The 20,385-nt window shown below is 43.3% G+C and overlaps 1 protein-coding gene across 1 annotated transcript in view; it reads left to right on the forward strand.

Moving 5' to 3' along the window:
* Positions 1–20,385, forward strand: part of Fbn1 (fibrillin 1) — a 208,934-nt gene that overhangs the window by 185,399 nt on the left and 3,150 nt on the right. Inside the window, exons 53-63 of the mRNA XM_021156745.2 lie at positions 1,590–1,709; positions 3,153–3,275; positions 3,589–3,720; positions 8,684–8,809; positions 9,368–9,574; positions 11,242–11,367; positions 11,582–11,704; positions 14,301–14,417; positions 14,665–14,793; positions 15,593–15,712; positions 17,668–17,899. Of these exons, the coding sequence (XP_021012404.1) occupies positions 1,590–1,709; positions 3,153–3,275; positions 3,589–3,720; positions 8,684–8,809; positions 9,368–9,574; positions 11,242–11,367; positions 11,582–11,704; positions 14,301–14,417; positions 14,665–14,793; positions 15,593–15,712; positions 17,668–17,899 (1,555 nt within the window). The remainder of the gene's footprint in view (positions 1–1,589; positions 1,710–3,152; positions 3,276–3,588; positions 3,721–8,683; positions 8,810–9,367; positions 9,575–11,241; positions 11,368–11,581; positions 11,705–14,300; positions 14,418–14,664; positions 14,794–15,592; positions 15,713–17,667; positions 17,900–20,385) is intronic.

A 20,385-nucleotide genomic window follows, 5' to 3' on the forward strand; every position in this document is an offset into this window, starting at 1 on the left:
CTGTACAAGTCCTGTTCTGTTCCTCCACTGAGGGCTTCTTCATTTAGACTGCTAGCCAGTCCCCACCCTGTGCTGGGTAGGGAGCTACTACAGTGAACCAAGCAAGGACAGTCCTTCCTTGCATGGCCCTTGTAGTCTAACTTGGAAGGCAGATCCTAGACATGTCCTAAGAGATACTGAAAAGGAAAACAGAACAGAAGTCTTAGTGAAAATTAAAATATACTGTTAGTGCCCATAGTTTATACTTTCAGTATGTAAAAACACCAAGTTTCCTATGCATCTTGTATATTTGGTAATATGGAAGGCCACCCACCTTATTCAGTGTCTTATTTTAGCCTTTCCATTAAAATGTCTAAGGATGGCTTCTATGTGGACCACTTACTCTTAATTCTTTTCGCTATATGCTAGAATTAAATATGTCCAAGAACTCTAACAAAGTATTCCTGTGACAGTGTGATCAACACTGAATGCCCGTGTGTGCAGATTAAAAAGTACTGTCTACATATGAAGAGAGGGGGTCTGAGGACTGCAGCACGAGCTAAGGGTGGGATATAAGTATATTCAACCTCTCTCACCTTGGGGGTACTACTATGCAAATGAAATGGTTTGTGTCTAATTACCCTGGCAGCTCTAAACTGCAATGATACTGTTGTTTTTATTAAATCAGAGAAGACGCAGTATTCTGGACTAAATGTGAGATTTAGTAACCTAACAGGAACAAATTTTATCAATGTTAGTGTTTTGGAATCTTCAGTTTGCAGCTGTGTATGTGCAAAAGGATTCTCCTCTCCTAGAAAGAGTGACCACTGAGGAGAGCCTGCTGTGTTTCTCGGCTTCAGATATCTAAAATAGCTACATTATCTCTAAAAATAGGGTTCTTTCTTTCCCAAGGGAAAATATTCTCCCTAAGGCTAAGGCCAGAAACAAGAACAGTGGACGATCCAGATGGATGGGTTAGGAGGCATCTATATTTTTTAGGGAATTTTTTTTGGTAAAATATTTTCTCTCTCCACAGTTGTTTAGAAAGACCATGACCTAAACATGTTTTCTCTCTCTCTCTCTTTTTTTTTCCTAGTCTTTTCTTTTTCTGCCTAATGTAAACCACCTGGTTTTAACAGAATCAACAAAATCTACTTGAATGATGGTTTTTTTTTTTTATCCAGTATATTCTATTTAATCTTAGGTAGTTTTGTATTTTATATCTGACAAAACTCCATCATATGTAAGCCTTTTTGTGTAGTGATGTGAAGTGGGACCAACTGGAGACTTTGTCTTTGAGCCAGCAGAAACCCCTGGCTGCATATAGGAGCCTTATTTTAGCTATTAGGACATCTACTCCTAGGACAGTCTGCAGAAAGCCACGTGGGCGGTGTAAGGGCTAGACATCCATCTCTCTCACTGTCTCTGCCTTTGAGCAAGTGCAAACTCCAGCTAGAAACCAGTGGTCAGTAGGTTTCCCTCCTTGCAAGAACAGGAGAACTGAGCAAGACAACGCAGGTCCAAGAACTCAGACAGAATGAAAAGTGATATCAGAGTCTTAGCTCCTTTTTATCTGCACTCATTTTATCTCCACTTTGGATAACTGGCAGATACCGATGAATGCTCTGTGGGCAATCCTTGTGGAAATGGAACCTGCAAGAATGTGATTGGAGGTTTTGAATGTACCTGTGAGGAGGGATTCGAGCCTGGTCCAATGATGACTTGTGAAGGTAAGGGTCTCGGATACAGAAGAGACAGTTGCCTATACTGACCATGGGAGCAGCTGCTTGATTGTAGTTCTTAAGACCAAATACCTTTCGGGGCATGGAGAGTTAAGAACATCTGAGCATGGCAGGCTGTTGCATCATTCTTCTCTGTGACCTCATATGGTCAGGAAATATAAAGAAAACAATATAGGTGACTTGTGGCAGAAGTTATATTGTATATAACAGAATGCTCACTAATGTGTCTTTCTGCTTACATCTCAATACAACTCCTCATTTACTACCTCCTGTCTTATTACTCTCTATCTCTTTTGTTGTTTTTGTTTCCAAGGCTCCCCTCCCCTCCCCCACCTCTTTTGTGTTCTCCTGCTCTCCTCTTAGAAACATCTGCTCACAGAGCTAGATAACCACTGACATCCTGTGGTCATCTGGAGTCAATCCCAGAGGAGAGGTTGCCTAACCCATAGAGGCATCTGAAAAGTATTTATCAGTGTGACTGCCTGGAAGGAAGTATGGAAAAGAAAGAAAAACTAGGGAGTGCCAAAGAGTGGTTGGTCCCTTGACTATTTGCCTCATATTCCCCTGGGATGCAAGCTTTCTGGCCTCATCTTCGATCACTAAATCACAAACTCTAAAAGCAGAGCCCAGCAGCTGTCCAGATGATCCACAAGCTCTTCATGATAGGGTGTAGGAAAAGAATGGGGGAGGGGAAGGGAAAGTGGTATTAAAGGGATCCCTTCATCAGAGATATGGATTGTTGGTACCTTCAGAGTGTTGTGAGCCTTTCAAGGCTGTGCTTCAAACCTGGCCTGGATGCTGTCCTGTCCTTCACACACATTGTTGTTCTTGGGGAGCAGCATGATCATCGAAGAGATTTGGTTTCACCCTCTTGCTTTTGAAAACATGTCCTGACATTTCTAAACCATGCACTCTAGAAAAGTCATTTTGCCCAGTAGAGGGCATCTGTGTAAACTGAGTTTCTCTAAGTATAAAATGACCAGAACACTCTGTTTGAGCACAGAATCCCTGTTGTCTCATAGGAACCTCTTTGTTTGGGGAAGGAGAGGTTACTAAGAGTATCAGAGAGCTTGGCTTCTTTTTGACCACAACTTCTTTAAAGGAAGCAAAGATGATCTATAGTTCATGTACAAAGGAAACGGCAACTGGTCAACCTGAGTCTTCCAAGTATGCAAAGTGGACCTGTTGTTCCTCATTCATGTAAATCCATAATTACACCAGGACATTAAGCTTGAGAGATGTACTGGGAGATCTGGAACATACATCCACCATATTTATACCAGCTATAAAATAATCAACTCATTTTTATAATTTTCTGGATCCGTCCCATGCCTATGATAAGGAAGGCTTTGACTTTTAGTAAAAGCACATTTCTCTCTTTTTGACATTCTTGGTGCTGTTGGCTCATTCTTTTACGTTCTCTTACTACAGATATAAATGAATGTGCCCAGAATCCTCTGCTCTGCGCCTTCCGCTGTGTAAATACCTACGGGTCCTATGAATGCAAGTGCCCTGTTGGATACGTTCTCCGAGAAGACAGGAGGATGTGTAAAGGTGAGGGCCCATTTTAGTCCATTTAGTCCTAAGAATTATAAATGCTTCAACAAGCAAGTATGAATCATAAAGCAAAGAAGTCCAGGAAGGGCTCGCATAGCATCTTTGTGTCTGATAAGGTCATCGGTTTATTAGAAAGCAGTTTTCTCACCAAGTCCGAAGGCGGTTAGAAGATTCCCTTCCATGTTTAATATATCAATTCCCAATACATACAAAAGGAAATAAGCTCAACGCTAAGATGACAGAGATGACAGTTTAAAGGACAAGCCTGTAGTGGAGCTTGTTTTAAAGTTGTGATTATGCATCTTTCCAGATGAGGATGAGTGTGCAGAGGGAAAACACGACTGTACTGAGAAGCAAATGGAGTGTAAGAACCTCATTGGTACCTACATGTGCATCTGCGGCCCTGGGTACCAGCGCAGACCCGATGGAGAGGGCTGCATAGGTAAGACTGTCTCTGGTACAGACTGCTCAGTATTGAAGTGGCCGAGGGCAGAAGTGACCTGAGCTCTGAGTCAGGTTGGTGATGTGCTCCTTCCTCTTAATCAAATGTCACAGCTCACTGTGGAAAGGACTTACTGTTCTCTCCTCTGGGCTGGCCTGTCCCTATTCTCTTGGCCTGTATTGCTGCCAGGGTCACCCACCTTTGGCCCTTGCCCTTTGTTCTTGTAGCCATCCAGGAGGTAGATCTTCACACTGACTTCCCTCACCACTCTGTTGACTCTGTTGTCTTACTAATGTCCTGTGCTAGGGCTATTTTTAAGCCAGGGCTCTAACTTCAAGAAACCCCCGCTTTCCTTGAGGTAGGTCCAAGTACTGCTTTTTTGAATGTCCCCAGGTGATCCAAATGTGTATCAAATGTTGAGAACCACAACCCTAGACCAGGGAATGGCAAGCTTCCGCTTCCAATCAAATCTAACCCTCTAGCCTGCCACTTCTTTTGTGAATAAAGTTTTATTAAAACACCTCATGCCCCATAGCCTCCTGGGCAGCTGGGGTTTCTGGCCTGGCCCATCAGGTTCGGCTGAACAGTGGGGTTTTTAACTAGTCTTCATGTAGCTCTGGGTGTTGTTTCCATATTCTCTGCCCCTCTCAGGGAGCTCTGTGTTCTAGAGACTCAAAGCTATTCTCAAATGAGAGAGACACTGGGGAAGTTAGTTCGTGATATTCAGATCTAATCAATCACCAAAAGTAATCCAGCTATTTTAATGTTTTAAAAACCTGTTAAATTATGGTTTATTGTTTCCTCAAAAATATTGCTTTAAGTGTTACAAACAAGTCATGCTGAATCTGAAGATCGGTCCAAACTAATGTTACTGTGTCAACGCAACTTACTGGCATCATTCTGATGAAGTAATGTATGTCTTTAAAATGACAGTCAACCTTCAGTTCTCCCTCCAGTATGTGCACTCACCTTTCAGGAATCTTCTTTATATACAGATGGGGCAAAATTTACGTAAAAAAAAATATGTGTGCCCAAAATGCTGCCGTTTGCATTTAGATATATCAAAATATGCTCAACGATGCCTTAGAAGAACAAAGGGAGAGGGAGAGAGAGAGATTGCTTTTTATTGCATACTCCCTCTCTGGAAGGGGACATCAGAACTTGACACTCTGGAAGTGTTTTGGTGGCTGAGGAATACAGATGACAGGGAGACCTTGAGTTTTTTTTTAATTTTTAATATTTTTTATTACATATTTTCCTCAATTACATTTCCAATGCAATCCCAAAAGTCCCCCATAACCCCCCCCACTTCCCTACCCACCCATTCCCATTCTTTTGGCCCTGGCATTCCCCTGTATTGGGGCATAGAAAGTTTGCAAGTCCAATGGGCCTCTCTTTCCATGATGGCCGACTAAGCCATCTTTCGATACATATGCAGCTAGAGACAAGAGCTCTGGGGTACTGGTTAGTTCATCATGTTGTTCCAACTATAGGGTTGCAGATCCCTTTAGCTCCTTGGGTACTTTCTCTAGCTTCTCCATTGGGAGCCCTGTGATACATTCAATAGCTGACTGTGAGCATCCACTTCTGTGTTTGCTAGGCCCCGGCATAGTCTCACAAGAGACAGCTATATTTGGGTCCTTTCAGCAAAACCTTGCTAGTGTATGCAATGGTGTCAGTGTTTGGAAGCTGATTATGGGAAGGATCCCTGGATATGGCAGTCTCTAGATGGTCCATCCTTTCATCACAGCTCCAAACTTTGTCTCTGTAACTCCTTCCATGGGTGTTTTGTTCCCAATTCTAAGAAGGGGCATAGTGTCCACACTTTGGTCTTCATTCTTCTTGAGTTTCATGCGTTTAGCAAATTGTATCTTATATCTTGGGTATCCTAAGTTTTGGGCTAATATCCACTTATCAGTGAATACATATTGTGTGAGTTCCTTTGTGATTGTGTTACCTCACTCAAGATGATGCCCTCCAGGTCCATCCATTTGGCTAGGAATTTCATAAAATCATTCTTTTTAATAGCTGAGTAGTACTCCATTGTGTAAATGTACCATAATTTCTGTATCCATTCCTCTGTTGAGGGGCATCTGGGTTCTTTCCAGCTTCTGGCTATTATAAATAAGGCTGCTATGAACATAGTGGAGCATGTGTCCTTCTTACCGGTTGGGACATCTTCAGGATATATGCCTAGGAGAGGTATTGCTGGATCCTCCGGTAGTACTATGTCCAATTTTCTGAGGAACCGCCAGACTGATTTCCAGAGTGGTTGTACAAGCTTGCAATCCCACCAACAATGGAGGAGTGTTCCTCTTTCTCCACATCCTCGCCAGCATCTGCTGTCACCTGAATTTTTGATCTTAGCCATTCTGACTGGTGTGAGGTGGAAATCTCAGGGTTGTTTTGATTTGCATTTCCCTGATGATTAAGGATGTTGAACATTTTTTCAGGTGCTTCTCTGCCATTCGGTATTCCTCAGGTGAGAATTCTTTGTTCAGTTCTGAGCCCCATTTTTAATGGGATTATTTGATTTTCTGGAGTCCACCTACTTGAGTTCCTTATATATATTGGATATTAGTCCCTTATCTGATTTAGGATAGGTAAAGATCCTTTCCCAATCTGTTGGTGTTTTTTTTGTCTTATTGATGGTGTCTTTTGCCTTGCAGAAGCTTTGCAGTTTTATGAGGTTCCATTTGTCAATTCTCGATCTTACAGCACAAGCCATTGCTGTTTTATTCAAGAATTTTTTCCCCTGTACCCATATCTTCTAGGCTTTTCCCCACTTTCTCCTCTATCAGTTTCAGTGTCTCTGGTTTTATGTGAAGTTCCTTGATCCACTTAGACTTGACCTTAGTACAAGGAGATAGGAATGGATCAATTCGCATTCTACATGTTAACAACCAGTTGTGCCAGCACCATTTGTTGAAAATGCTGTCTTTCTTCCACTGGATGGTTTTAGCTCCCTTGTCGAAGATCAAGTGACCGTAGGTGTATGGGTTCATTTCTGGGTCTTCAATTCTATTCCATTGGTCTACTTGTCTGTCACTATACCAGTACCACGCAATTTTTATCACAATTGCTCTGTAGTAAAGCTTTAGGTCCGGCATGGTGATTCCACCAGAGGTTCTTTTATCCTTGAGAAGAGTTTTTGCTATCCTAGGTTTTTTGTTATTCCAGATGAATTTGCAGCTTGCACTTTCTAATTCGTTGAAGAATTGATTTGGAATTTTGATGGGGATTGCATTGAATCTGTAGATTGCTTTTGGCAAGATAGCCATTTTTACAATGTTGATTCTGCCAATCCATGAGCATGGGAGATCTTTCCATTTTCTGAGATCTTCTATAATTTCTTTCTTCAGAGACTTGAAGTTTTTATTATACAGATCTTTCACTTCCTTAGTTAGAGTCACGACAAGATATTTTATATTATTTGTGACTATTGAGAAGGGTGTTGTTTCCCTAATTTCTTTCTCAGCCTGTTTATTCTTTGTGTAGAGAAAGGCCATTGATTTGTTTGAGTTAATTTTATATCTAGCTACTTCACCGAAGCTGTTTATCAGGTTTAGGAGTTCTCTGGTGGAATTTTTAGGGTCACTTATATATACTATCATATCATCTGCAAAAAGTGATATTTTGACTTCATCTTTTCCAATTTGTATCCCTTTGATCTCCTTTTGTTGTCGAATTGCTCTGGCTAGGACTTCAAGTACGATGTTGAATAGGTATGGAGAAAGTGGACAGCCTTGTCTAGTCCCTGATTTTAGAGGGATTGCTTCAAGCTTCTGACCATTTACTTTGATGTTGGCTACTGGTTTGCTGTAGATTGTTTTTATCATGTTTAGGTATGGGCCTTGAATTCCTGATCTTTCCAAGACTTTTATCATGAATGGGTGTTGGATCTTGTCAAATGCTTTTTCCGCATCTAACGAGATGATCATGTGGTTTTTGTCCTTGAGTTTGTTTATATACTGGATTATGTTGATGGATTTCCGTATACTGAACCATCCCTGCATCCCTGGGATGAAACCTACTTGATCAGGATGGATGATTGTTTTGATGTGTTCTTGGATTCGGTTAGCAAGAACTTTATTGAGGATTTTTGCATCAATATTCATAAGGGATATTGGTCTGAAGTTTTCTATCTTTGTTGGGTCTTTTTGTGGTTTAAGTATCAGAGTAATTGTGGCTTCATAGAATGAGTTGGGTAAAGTACCTTCTGTTTCTATTTTGTGGAGTAGTTTGTGAAGAACTGGGATTAGATCTTCTTTGAAGGTCTAATAGAACTCTGCACTAAACCCATCTGGTCCTGGGCTTTTTTTGGTTGGGAAACTATTAATGACTGCTTCTATTTCTTTGGGGGTTATAGGGCTGTTTAGATCATTAATCTGATCTTGATTCAACTTTGGTACCTGGTATCTGTCTAGGAACTTCTCCATTTCATCCAGGTTCTCCAGTTTTGTTGAGTATAGCCTTTTGTAGAAGGATCTGATGGTGTTTTGGATGTCTTCAGGATCTGTTGTTATGTCTCCTTTTTTATTTCTGATTTTGTTAATTAGAATGCTTTCCCTGTGCCCTCTAGTGAGTCTGGCTAAGGGTTTATCTATCTTGTTGATTTTCTCAAAGAACCAGCTCCTTGATTGGTTGATTCTTTGAATAGTTCTTCTTGTTTCCACTTGGTTGATTTCGCCCCTGGACCTTGAGTTTTTAATTCCTGGTCGTTCCAGGATTTCCAGATTTTCACCGTGTAGATAGATCACTCATTTGCAAAGAAAACTGAGAGAGTGCGTGAAGGAAGAAAGGAAGGAAGGAAAGAGGGGAGGAGGAAAGGAGAGAGGGAGGAAGAGAAGGAAGGGAGGGAGGGAGGGAGGGAGGGAGGGAGGGAGGGAGGGAGGGAGAGATCAAGGGGGAAAAGTCAACCTTTCTAAAAATGCCACATGACTCCTGTTCACTGTCTCCACAGATGAGAATGAGTGTCAGACCAAGCCCGGGATCTGTGAGAATGGGCGTTGCCTCAACACCCTGGGTAGCTACACGTGTGAGTGTAACGATGGCTTCACGGCTAGCCCCACTCAGGATGAGTGCTTGGGTGAGTATCTGAAACTGGTTGCAACCTTCCCTCACACTCCAAAGCATTGTTTCTGGTTTGAAATAAGAGAATATGCCAAAAATTGTGAAGGAGCTGAAAACAGTCATCCTTGGGAGATGACTTAGTGACCAAGTGTATCTTGGGCTCAGGACCTCCCTACAGCAAAATTCTACCTTTGCTAATTGCACATGGAATTGCTAGCTTGGGGTTTCCTTCTTGCTGCTCTTTAAGGCCTTTGCGACCAGGCCCACTTCCGTATGTTTTTGCCCCCTTTTCTATAGCATGGCTGTTGCAACTGTTCTTCCATATGTCTGGGGCACAAAGAGTTATAAGCTTGTCTGCACCAATGCCTTTCTGCCAACTCACAGATTTCTTGTCTTGTTTCCGTCAGACGCCTCCTTTCTCTCTCCCTGCTGTTTCCAGCTTTCGCTTCTCGTTCCTCTTCACCCAGGGTAAAGTGTTACATCCTTTTGGTTTTTATATCTGACTAAATTCCTAATGCCCCATGCACACAGAACAGTCCCTCAATTCCTCTTTGCCTCGGAATGTCTCTTCCAGACAACCGGGAAGGGTACTGCTTTTCGGAGGTCTTGCAAAACATGTGCCAGATTGGCTCAAGCAACAGGAACCCCGTCACCAAGTCCGAGTGCTGCTGTGATGGAGGGAGAGGCTGGGGACCCCACTGTGAGATCTGCCCTTTCGAGGGCACAGTGGCTTACAAGAAGCTCTGTCCCCACGGCCGAGGATTCATGACCAACGGAGCAGGTACTTCACTTTGTTCTGTTGTTGACAAAAGGTGCGAGCTCATTCTTCACTACAAGTTTTCCGTTATTAGACAAAAGTAGTCGCAAGGAATGCGTGTGTTTCACTATGGAAAATGATGGAAACGTGGAACTGACAATATAGGCTTGCACTGTCTGACTGAGATGGACGGACATCCTTCCTTACAGTGCTGTAAACATTCAAGGCCATTTGCCAACGGCCCTTGGTCCTGTTGATTATGTTTCTTGTGCTTGGGTCCTTGCCTCTGCCTTGCAAGGGTCTGGCAGAAATCTGCTGGAAGATAGTTTATGAGTTGTGAAATAAACAACCATCTACTTCCACTCCACTGATATTCATTTTAACTCAATGTTAGCCATGATATATTGCATCAAAGAAGTACAAAGACTGCTGGTGTGCTAGGAATTTGCACAATCATGTCCGAAGTGCATGTACCAGCTGCTTTCCGCTAGACATCTGGATGTGAGTGAGGGTCAATGGAGATGTCTGAGGCAGCTGAGAAAACCTGCGAGCCTCTTGGGATCCCACTTTTATCAACACAGTTGGGGTGTAGTTCATAGAAGGGCTGAGGAAGAGGGTCCTGTTGGTGTTCCATTGTGCTCCTGGGGTGGGGAGGGGACTGGAGGGTCCTGTTGGTGTTCCATTGTGCTCCTGGGGTGTGGGGTGTGGGAGGGGACTGGAGGAGGCTAGAAGCAAAGACATAAAGGAGAATTAGAAGAGAATTGTCTTCCTGTTGGGAAAATGTGACTAATGACAGAATAAAGGCTGTGGGTAAATGGAGGGAGTGGAAAGATCCGCCCTCTGGGAGGATGCTGAGATGAGATGATAGAGGACTCATTTCCTGAGACCAGTGAAAAGGTGCTTACCTGTACCTCAGAGTAAACTGCAGAAGGTCAGGCACACCCATCTGCTGATATTAGACGATCATTTTGGCAGTGAAGGTCTAATAACTTGTACAAATTGCTTGTGTTGGTGTCCAGCCTTACTGCCACCAGTGTACAGTCTCCAAGCCTTTCTGTCTGTGATGGAGACACAAATAAGGATGTCTCTGTTTAGCAAACTGCATAAATCTAACCCCATCATTTACCCAAGAGGCCTGATTAACTTCCATACAGAAGAGGGAAGTCGACTCCATTCTTCCACCCTTTAAGTCATTTTATATTTTTCAGGATTAACTTCAAATAGAACAAAGAAAATGTTAAAGAAGTTTCCTTCTTATTTTGAACATGCAACATCAGAGAGAAAAACCTAGACTTTCCTTGTCCAGAGGGTCCTCTGCTATGACTTGCTCATGTGATGCCCTTGGGTGACAAGAATGATGACAAGATGGAGCAGAGGACCTAACATGTCTCCATACGATGTTATTCTAGAAATCCAAACGAGAAAAATAACACAACTTTAGATGACCAATTATTTTAGGCTTTCCCTTTGTTTAAACGGCTTCTCTTTATCACCTCATACAGTCATTCACTAGCTGTTCAACGAGTAACCAATTGCATATGAATTCCTCTCTGTCTCCTCTTGGTTTAATATTTTGGTCCTTAATACAGTAACATGGTCTATAAATTTTTATACTCAAGTGACCCCTGTGTATCAATGTTGCCCATTGTATATTTTAATGTATTTATTATTGTGATTTATATCTATCCTAGATATTGATGAGTGCAAGGTTATTCATGATGTTTGCCGAAATGGGGAGTGTGTCAACGACAGAGGGTCCTATCACTGCATCTGTAAAACTGGCTACACTCCCGATATAACAGGGACCGCCTGTGTAGGTAGGTTCTTCGTTTCTAATGCTTTATTCCCGAGTAGAAATTTCAGGTTATAGGAAAGAAAACCCCACACAAAAAAAAATCTAAAAGGCATCTCTACTTTTAATAGAAAATTATGAGGCAATCATCAAATACCTCCCAGAGTTTGTAGGTATAGATATGGAACATTAAGAAACTCTTGCAAATGGACTTCTACACTATCTTTCTTTAATCACAGATCTGAATGAATGCAACCAGGCTCCCAAACCCTGCAATTTTATATGCAAAAACACAGAAGGGAGTTACCAGTGTTCCTGCCCGAAGGGCTACATTCTGCAAGAGGATGGAAGGAGCTGCAAAGGTAAGGGGTCATTGGCTTAATCCACTCACCTGCCTCTGGTTATGCCTGGGAATAATCAGGAGACAAACTGCAATACCTGCTCCCCTGGACTTCCTGCCTGTGCAGTGGGTGGGTCCCTGAGGATTACCCTGAGGCCAGGGAGGCCGCTTAAGGCTAGCAGAAGCAGCCATCCCTGCTTGATACCCCATGAGCATCCATGATGGCATCCATGAAGGGCTCATTGGTACCAACTCTCTAAGGCTCTGCTGAGGCTATTCCCAGTTAATTCCCCAATCCTTTTCCATTTTCTTCATTTATTCACTCTTTCTTCAACAACAGTGTGGTCTAGGAGGTCTTCATACCATGATCTTAGAGGTGTGTCTGATTAATTAAACTAGTGTATCTATCTATCTATCTATCTATCTATATTTTAGGTTTGCAAAATAAAGCCACCATGCCTTCTAAGAACTTAACAGAAGGAGTTGTGGAATTGAGAAACATTCAAACTGTGCAGAATTCTCTCCTCAACTAGAAACTACCTTTTGTAAAATCTGCTCAGTATATATTCAGCCCTAAACATCTTACTAGATAAAACCTTCAGAGGTTCTTCTATGCAGACCTGGTCCTAGGTCCTAGATCATGCTGCAGCTGGGGAAGAAGTCCCCGATACCAACATCTGCCCATGTCCTTAAAAAGTAAGCTTCACCTGGCATCACTGTGAGCTCTGGCAAGTGTAAGGACTTGGAGCAAGAGGTAACTCATGTAAGCAAAGAAATATGTTCAGGGGAAATATCTCTTCTGTGTGCAATTTGTAAGGAAACAAATTCACATTTTTGTAATCTGTGGCAGTGGGCCACTGCAGATGCTCACCTCAGCGTAGGCAATGGCTTCCCCAGAGATACACATCTGTAATCACCGCCCACCTCAGTGAACCCTGCCCACTCTCTGTAACTCTGCAATCAACCTGCAACTTGAGCAGGAGGAGGCAGAGGAGAGAGTGACTGGAGTTTCAGGTGAAGGCCTAGTGACCCTTCCTGATCTAGGGTTGCTTGCAAGTAGCCTCAGCTACTCTGATGAAGACGGTGCCAGGCTGTTAGGCTCAGAGTCTTTACTGCCCTCTCTGTGCTTACTCTCATGAAGTCCATGTTTGTCTACGCCTGACATGTGGAAGTGTGCACATACGTGTCCCACTCACTCTAAGAAAAAACAGGTAGAACAGAGGCTCTGGAGGGGTGTGGGACCAGTACCTTCCCCTCACTGGAGAAAGGATGTGGGCAGAGAAGAGAAGGGATCTGGGTAAGAGTCATGCAATTATGGCTATAACGCAGTGAAACCCACCACCATTAATTTGTACAGTTCATGTATGTTATTGATTATAATATCAAAGGAAATGGGCGGGAAGAGGTAGGAGAAGATGTTTTTGAGGTTGAGAACAGCCAGTTGCAGCTGAAAGGTTCCCATTAGTGGACTGGACAACTCTGAAGTACACGGCACTGTTTTCTCGCCAGCTGCAGGGGAGAGAAGTTGGCCTCTCAGCAGTAGAGAGCTCAAGAAAGTCTCCATCTGAGGATGGGCACAGGGACATCCTCTCGGGTTAGGACAAGTGCCCTCCCAGGCAGGAAGGCCTCTGGGGAGCAGAGGCTGCCGCTAGCAAATCTCACACCACTTGTGCCTCTGTGCAGGGGAGGAGTCTGTGATAAAGCACTCTTGAATTTCCAGGCATTTAGACACCATCCTTCAAGTCCAACATACTTGGTAGCTCTTAATATGTCTTTAAAAGTGAGTCTGGATGCTAAGGCTGTGAATACACTCTGTTAAGGTGGGAGACTGCTGAGATGAAAAATAACTTTGGGTCTATAGTATAGGAAAGGGGTTTTTTGGGGGAGGTGTTTTTGTTTGTTTCATCAAAATCAACTAGGTAGATTGATTGATTGATTTTTGTCTTTCCGAGTTGTTCAATTTTATTTCATTCAAAGAGAAACTACTAGCCAAAGAAGTCAAACTGATGGCCTCACTTAAGTTTGTTCTAGATGCAACAGAAAAGAATGAAGGCAGTGGTTCTCAGTCGTCTTTTACCTTTACCTTGCCTTCCTCAACCTTCCTGTAATACGGTTCCTCATGTCGGGGTGACCCCCAACCATAACATTATTTTGGTGCCACTTCATAACTGTGATTTTGTTACTGTTAAGAATCATAATGTAAACATCTATGTTTTCTGATGGCCTTAGGTGACCCCTGTGAAAGGGTTCTCACCCCACAGGTTTAGACCAACTGAATTAAGGGAACAAGGAGATTTTCAGACTTGACATCTCTTTTGATATCTTCACTTAGATCTTTCAGTGCTAGGGAGAATTTCAGAATGAGTTTTTACTTCGTTTTACAATTCATTTAAACATTTAGAATATCTTTCAAATCGATTCGTTGACAAATCCCTACATTTCTTTAGCTAAGAGGAACTGCTAGGCCTTGGGTCCCACAGAGCCACTTCCCCCTTCTTTCTCAGCCCACCACCTGCCATCTTGCCAGTGCCTTGCTGTGACTTCTGGGCTGGCCCAGTGAAGCTTCCTACCCAAGCCTGTTCAGCACAACTTGAATTCCATCTTGCACTTTCTTACAGATCTTGACGAGTGTGCAACCAAGCAGCATAACTGTCAGTTCCTATGTGTTAACACCATCGGTGGCTTCACATGCAAATGCCCTCCTGGGTTTACCCAGCATCACACTGCCTGCATTGGTAAGTAGGAAGGAAAGCCCTGTATGGGACATAGATGTTCCGGTTCTGGTTAGAGGCTCTTTTCTAACCCCTCTGCTGCTGGATAACAGTACACCATGTTCAGCATAAGGGGGTGCACGTGTTGGTCCATGCACACACGATAGGAAGTTATTGACCCTATTTTGGACTTCTCTGGGTCAACCTTCTCCCTTCCTTTCAAGCGTTGGGGGTGCGTCACTCTCCTCTTTTCTCCCACTGCTTCTCCCAGATAACAACGAGTGCACGTCTGATATCAACCTGTGTGGGTCCAAGGGCGTTTGCCAGAACACTCCAGGAAGCTTCACCTGTGAATGCCAGCGGGGATTCTCACTCGATCAGAGTGGTGCCAGCTGTGAAGGTAGGTACAGCCCTCAGCTGGATCCAGCTAGAAGCACCTTGTAGAGATGGCATATGTGGCTGTCAACTTCTGTGAGTTACAGGAACTAATATCTCTTCTGGGTGTGCTGGCCTACATCTGTAATCTGAGCACTTGAGAGGCAGAGGCAGGAGGATTCCCACAAGTTGGAGGTCAGCCAAATATAAATAATAAGTAGGCAAACAAAGAGGCAAGAATGAAGGAGAAGAAAACATCTCTAAGCAAGGAAACCATTCAACTAAAGTCCAGGCTGTTTGCATGGGCCCCATGTCTCAGAAATGTACTTGCTTGTACCAATAACACACACCTCTTCTACGTAGATGAAGACTGTTTTGTTTAGGTTAACATTTAACTTAGTAGGAGTAACTCAGCCAAAGCGCCTCAATGTCTGACATTTGGGGCCAGAGCCCTTAGATTCCCCGAACATGGACAGTACATGCAGGGAATAATTCTTCCACGAATGCATAATTCATATTCAAATTTTAATTCTTATGATTTTTACTTTCTCATTGATAGTCCTCAGTTTCTAATTCCAGTACCAATAAACACAGATAGTTTCCAGGGTTATTCCACAGCATTCTGTGACTTACGACATTTTTATCTGTAGACTTTCTGGGAAATCTCTGGATATTGGTGTAGATATTCTTGATGTTTTGATAGGATACACTTTTAGGAGAAGGGTTTACTTCTAGAATTGCCTTTGAGTGTCACAGGTTGAGGCTTCAGAGAGCCTGAGAGGCAGCTGCTGTGGGACTCACGGGATCCTCTGCTTCTTTTACAGATGTGGACGAGTGTGAGGGTAACCACCGCTGTCAACATGGCTGCCAGAACATCATCGGAGGCTATAGGTGCAGCTGCCCCCAGGGCTACCTCCAGCACTACCAATGGAACCAGTGTGTAGGCAAGTAGCTCCTCATCCTTAAAAGCAGCCTGGTTGCTGGCCCCTCACAGAGCCTGACTTCCTTCTGATGTAAAGTTACTGAGCCAACAACAGCCCCCTGAAAGTTTCTCTCTCCCACTTGAAACCAAAGGGAAGTGATAATCTAACAGCATGTGATAGAATAAGTGACTTTTGGACGTAATGGGGATGAGATGCCCTTAGACTCCTTGACACCATTATATCTTCCTCTTCTGCTGCACTGTTAGTCATCAGCACACACTGGGGAGCTCTCTATGATATCAAGTTCCTTGAAGATTTACTTTGGTTTCAGGAGGATCATGGCCAGATAAGAATAAGTCAATTAAGGTTCGGGGTTCCTGTTGCCCCCGAATCCCAAACAGGGCTCAGAAGGCTCAAGAAATAAAGTTATCTAGAGTGAGCACTGTCATGGACTGAAACGGTTCCGCCAGTATGGTGCTATACAGAGCCGATCTCTTGGACCAGCCTCACCTGTGTGCCCACTCTTAGCTTGTTGAAAGTTCACTTTCCTGGTGGTTGAGTTAGAGGTCAGGGGCCATTAACACCATTCCTTTCTAGAAGCAAATAGGAGATTTCAACTTTCAGCTGGATTAGGACCCATTTGGCCCTACCATAATCAAAAATGGTATCTATAACATACTTCATTCCTTATTTTAAATAGAGAAAAGAATGTAGACAACATTATCTTTGATTTTTCTAGTTTAGGATCCCTGTAACCTAAGGGACCTTGGATAGAGACTTGAGGTCTTTAGATTTAGAGAATCTACAAATAGGCAAAGCCAGGCTAATGGCTGGATGGAAGGTGAGGGAAAGAGAGTAGGATTTATATCCATAAATAACACTACACACACACACAAATGACACAAAGTATTTTAATTTATCAGCAAAACTTCTAGGCCTTCCACTTTTCCCACCTATTTACTAACTCAAATGCATAGCATGAACATAGAAGGGAGATTGTCTGGGGAAAGAAAGGGAATGGAGGCAGAGAAGAGGAGAGTACAGGAGGGGAAATATGGTCAAAGTACACAGCATACTTGGGTGACAACGTCTTAATTAGACTCATCACTATGAACAATGAATATAAACCAATGTATATTGGTGGGCTGGTGAATCAGCTCGGTGCATAGAGGCAGCTGCTGCTCATCTTCCAAGCTTGGAGAAGCCTCCTAATGCTCACAGGACGGTAGGAAGGTTTGCTTAAATGAGTGCAAACCCTGCTCCATGTTACTGCCTGAAATGAGTGCATGGAATCTCCCCAGCCACATAGGCTTTAGTCATGGCTCAGACACTGGAGCCACAGCTGGTTTGGATAGGCATTCAGAGAGAAAACAGACATGCTGGGAGGTATGACTTAGCCTACGACTGGGCACCTGCAGGCCCTTGCAGAGGTTTTGAAAAGGAAGTACAATTGGGGCAGATAAATGGGGTGGACACCCCTGTAGGATAGCAACCATCCTCAGACCTGCACGTTCAAGGCCCAAGAGGAGCTTCTGGGGCTGTGGGTCTCTGCTTTGGGGATATCCATCCTGAGGGCACTTGTGGTCCAAGCATACAGATAACTGTCCAGTCTCTTCCCACCACCTCTGAACTCCAAACTATAACTGTGGTTCTGCCTCCTATGGAGCAAAACATACTAGCACTGGCTTTTAGTGAGGAGAACTCGAGTCTGAGGCTCCTCGTAGCTCCATCCTGGGTATTTTGCTGGGAGCATCTAAACTCTTCTACAATATTTAGTCAGCATGGGAAGAGGCTGCCTGCCTTCCCTGCCTCTCTCCTGTACTCTCCAAACTGGCCACACTGCCTGCTTTCTTTTCTGAGAGCCTACTTACATACCTATAGGCCAGCTAGTCAGTCACCAGGAACATGACCTAAATTCCTCCTTAGAATTCTACGGCAAGTATCATACATGTAACGTTGTCTTGTTTTCTCTGCAGATGAAAACGAGTGCCTGAGTGCACATGTCTGTGGGGGAGCCTCCTGCCACAACACCCTGGGGAGTTACAAGTGCATGTGTCCCACCGGCTTCCAGTACGAACAGTTCAGCGGAGGCTGCCAAGACATCAATGAGTGTGGCTCATCCCAGGCCCCCTGCAGTTATGGTTGCTCTAATACTGAGGGTGGCTACCTGTGTGGCTGTCCGCCAGGATACTTCCGGATAGGCCAAGGGTAAGTATTATTCTTCCTGCCCTCAGATAATGACCCTGTAAATATATTACACACACACGTGTATGTGTATGTATATGTATAATCCCAGCACCATTTGAGAGGCAGAGGCAGGCAAATATATATGTGTGTCTGTGTATATACATATATATATATATATATATATATATATATATATATATATCCTACTAGAGAACTGCACTTTCTATAATCCTCAGGTTCATTCCAGTTAGCTTTGAAACAGTTTGAGAGGAGCGTCTGTAAAGGGGTATCCAGATTTCTAGAAACTTCTAGAACACCCAACAACATAGTGCAGCCACATGGTTCATATCTCACTGAACAACTTCTGTCTCATATCCTTCACATCTTGCTGAGAGCTAATTGGTTTCTCCAAGAATCCTCCTCTGGATCAGCTCATGCAGAGCTGGATGCACTCTACACAGCTGACGGCTCCCATGGAGCAGGCTGGGCTCTCTCCACTTAGGATGCTTTCTTTCCTGGCTCTCATCAGGTTATGGATAACTTGCTGGGTATTTCTTACCATTTTTAAGGCATCTTTTGTCCTTTGCTCTTGAATTTACATTAGAAATAATTTTTAAAAATCACATTAAATGTGAGTTAGAATAATCAACTGTATTTTCCAAGTAGAAAATTTTATGAATGATGTGAATATGAATATGTTTATGACAGTTGAGGCAGAGAAGGAACACTGTTTTTATCAATGGCTTAAATTTTTAATAAGTTTTTAAAGCCGAGTTCTTCCCTAATGACTTGAGTGTATATCTAATTTATGAATCTTTGTTCTTGTTTTTGTTTTTGAGACAGGGTTTTTCTGTGTAACAGAACCCTGGTTGTCCTGGATTCACTTTGTAGACCAGACTGGCCTTAAATTTACAGAGATCCACCTGCCTCTGCCTCTCAGGTGCTGGGGTTATAGGCATGTGTCACCACACTCAGCCTAGTTCATGAATATTAATTAATTAGAAGTCTCTCTTAATTAGAACTCTGTCTTTCTCTGTCTCTCTGTTTGTTTCTCTCTGCCCCTACCCATCATACACACACACAATCACATACACACTTATCCCAAATATGAACTCAGAGGTCCTGAAGTCTATGATACACCGACTTTCAGACACTTATTCCAGTCTGTATAAACTTCAAGGTAGAAGAATTCTATGTGGGAAGCTCTTGGAATGCCAGCAGTAGGACCCAAATTCCCAGATGTCTGTCTGGCTCTCAACTGACTCAGTACTTTTTTTTACAGTTTAATGCCAGAACCATTTTTCCCAGAAAAAAAAAAATTGTGACACTCCAAACTGGCTTCATGCCAGTGGGATTTTGTAGCCACATTTCTTATAAGTGGTGCTCCTGGGACAAGAAAATACTGGAGAAGAGTTCTGAGAAGGGAGCCAAGCCTGCAGATTTGGGCTTATTTCCTGGAGCCATCATACAGCATTTCCCGCCCCCCCCCCCATCATTTCCTTGTTTATTCATGTTCCATGCTGCTAGGTGAAGAGGGACACAAATGTGTGCACTTAGAAGACCCCAGGAACTAGAAAGAAGCTCTGAAGTACAATGAGACACAGGAGATAAGCTGTTCCTTGGTGTTGTATTTTGAATCCTATGGACAAACATAGGAAAGAGCTGTGGCAGACAAGTCAACTATCATAGAAAAGTCAACTATCATAGGTTTGGTGCACATTTTGTGGTAGAAATCCACCCTTTTATAATAGCTTTGGCCTCCCTGTGATGTCACTTGGGTGCACTTTACCACCCTACCCCACCCCCCAAAAAATAAGGGCTGTTTTAGGATAATCTCTAGGTTCCCAACCCGTTTAGAAAGGAAGCCTAACAAAAACAAATCAGATACTGTGTGGGGCTCACTCCATAGCTTGGCTCCAACAACTGCAAAGCAAAGAAACAAGGATTAGATCTCTCTAGGGCTTGGGTTTGTTTATCCGCCTTCAGATGAGTCAACTCCAATGGCCTTAGTGGTTTGAAATGACTTGAAGTTAAACTGTTTCCCACAGTTGGGCAAGCTCTGCTCTGACCCATGCTGTCTATAAGAATGTGTCGTACATCTTACAGCATGGACCCATATCAACCCACAGACACTGCGTGGACTTCCCTTTCTACCTCAGTAACATCAGCTAGAGTAAGCTGTCAAATAGAAGTGATTGCTGAGAACAGGGATTAGGGAGGGATGATGGCAGCATTGGAGTGAAGTGAGCCTTAAGGACCTGAGGAATCACATTTGAGCCAGCAGGGGGCAGAAGTGATGGAGAAGGCAATGGTTAGGCTATGGACACAGAACATAAAAAACAACATCAGGATATAAAAAAAGAGAAGACTGGGGTGGAGGGGTGGCAGGAACAGAGGTGGCAGCAGGAAGGTGGAAGACACGGGAGAAAGAAAGTCACCAAAACATACTATGCCCAACTATGCCATAATGCTAGCTGACATCCTATATGCTGATCTTAAAAATTAAA

This window comes from Mus caroli, unplaced genomic scaffold (assembly GCF_978045245.1).
Source record: "Mus caroli unplaced genomic scaffold, Mus_caroli_1 scaffold_2, whole genome shotgun sequence".
Classification (NCBI taxonomy): Eukaryota; Metazoa; Chordata; class Mammalia; order Rodentia; family Muridae; genus Mus; species Mus caroli.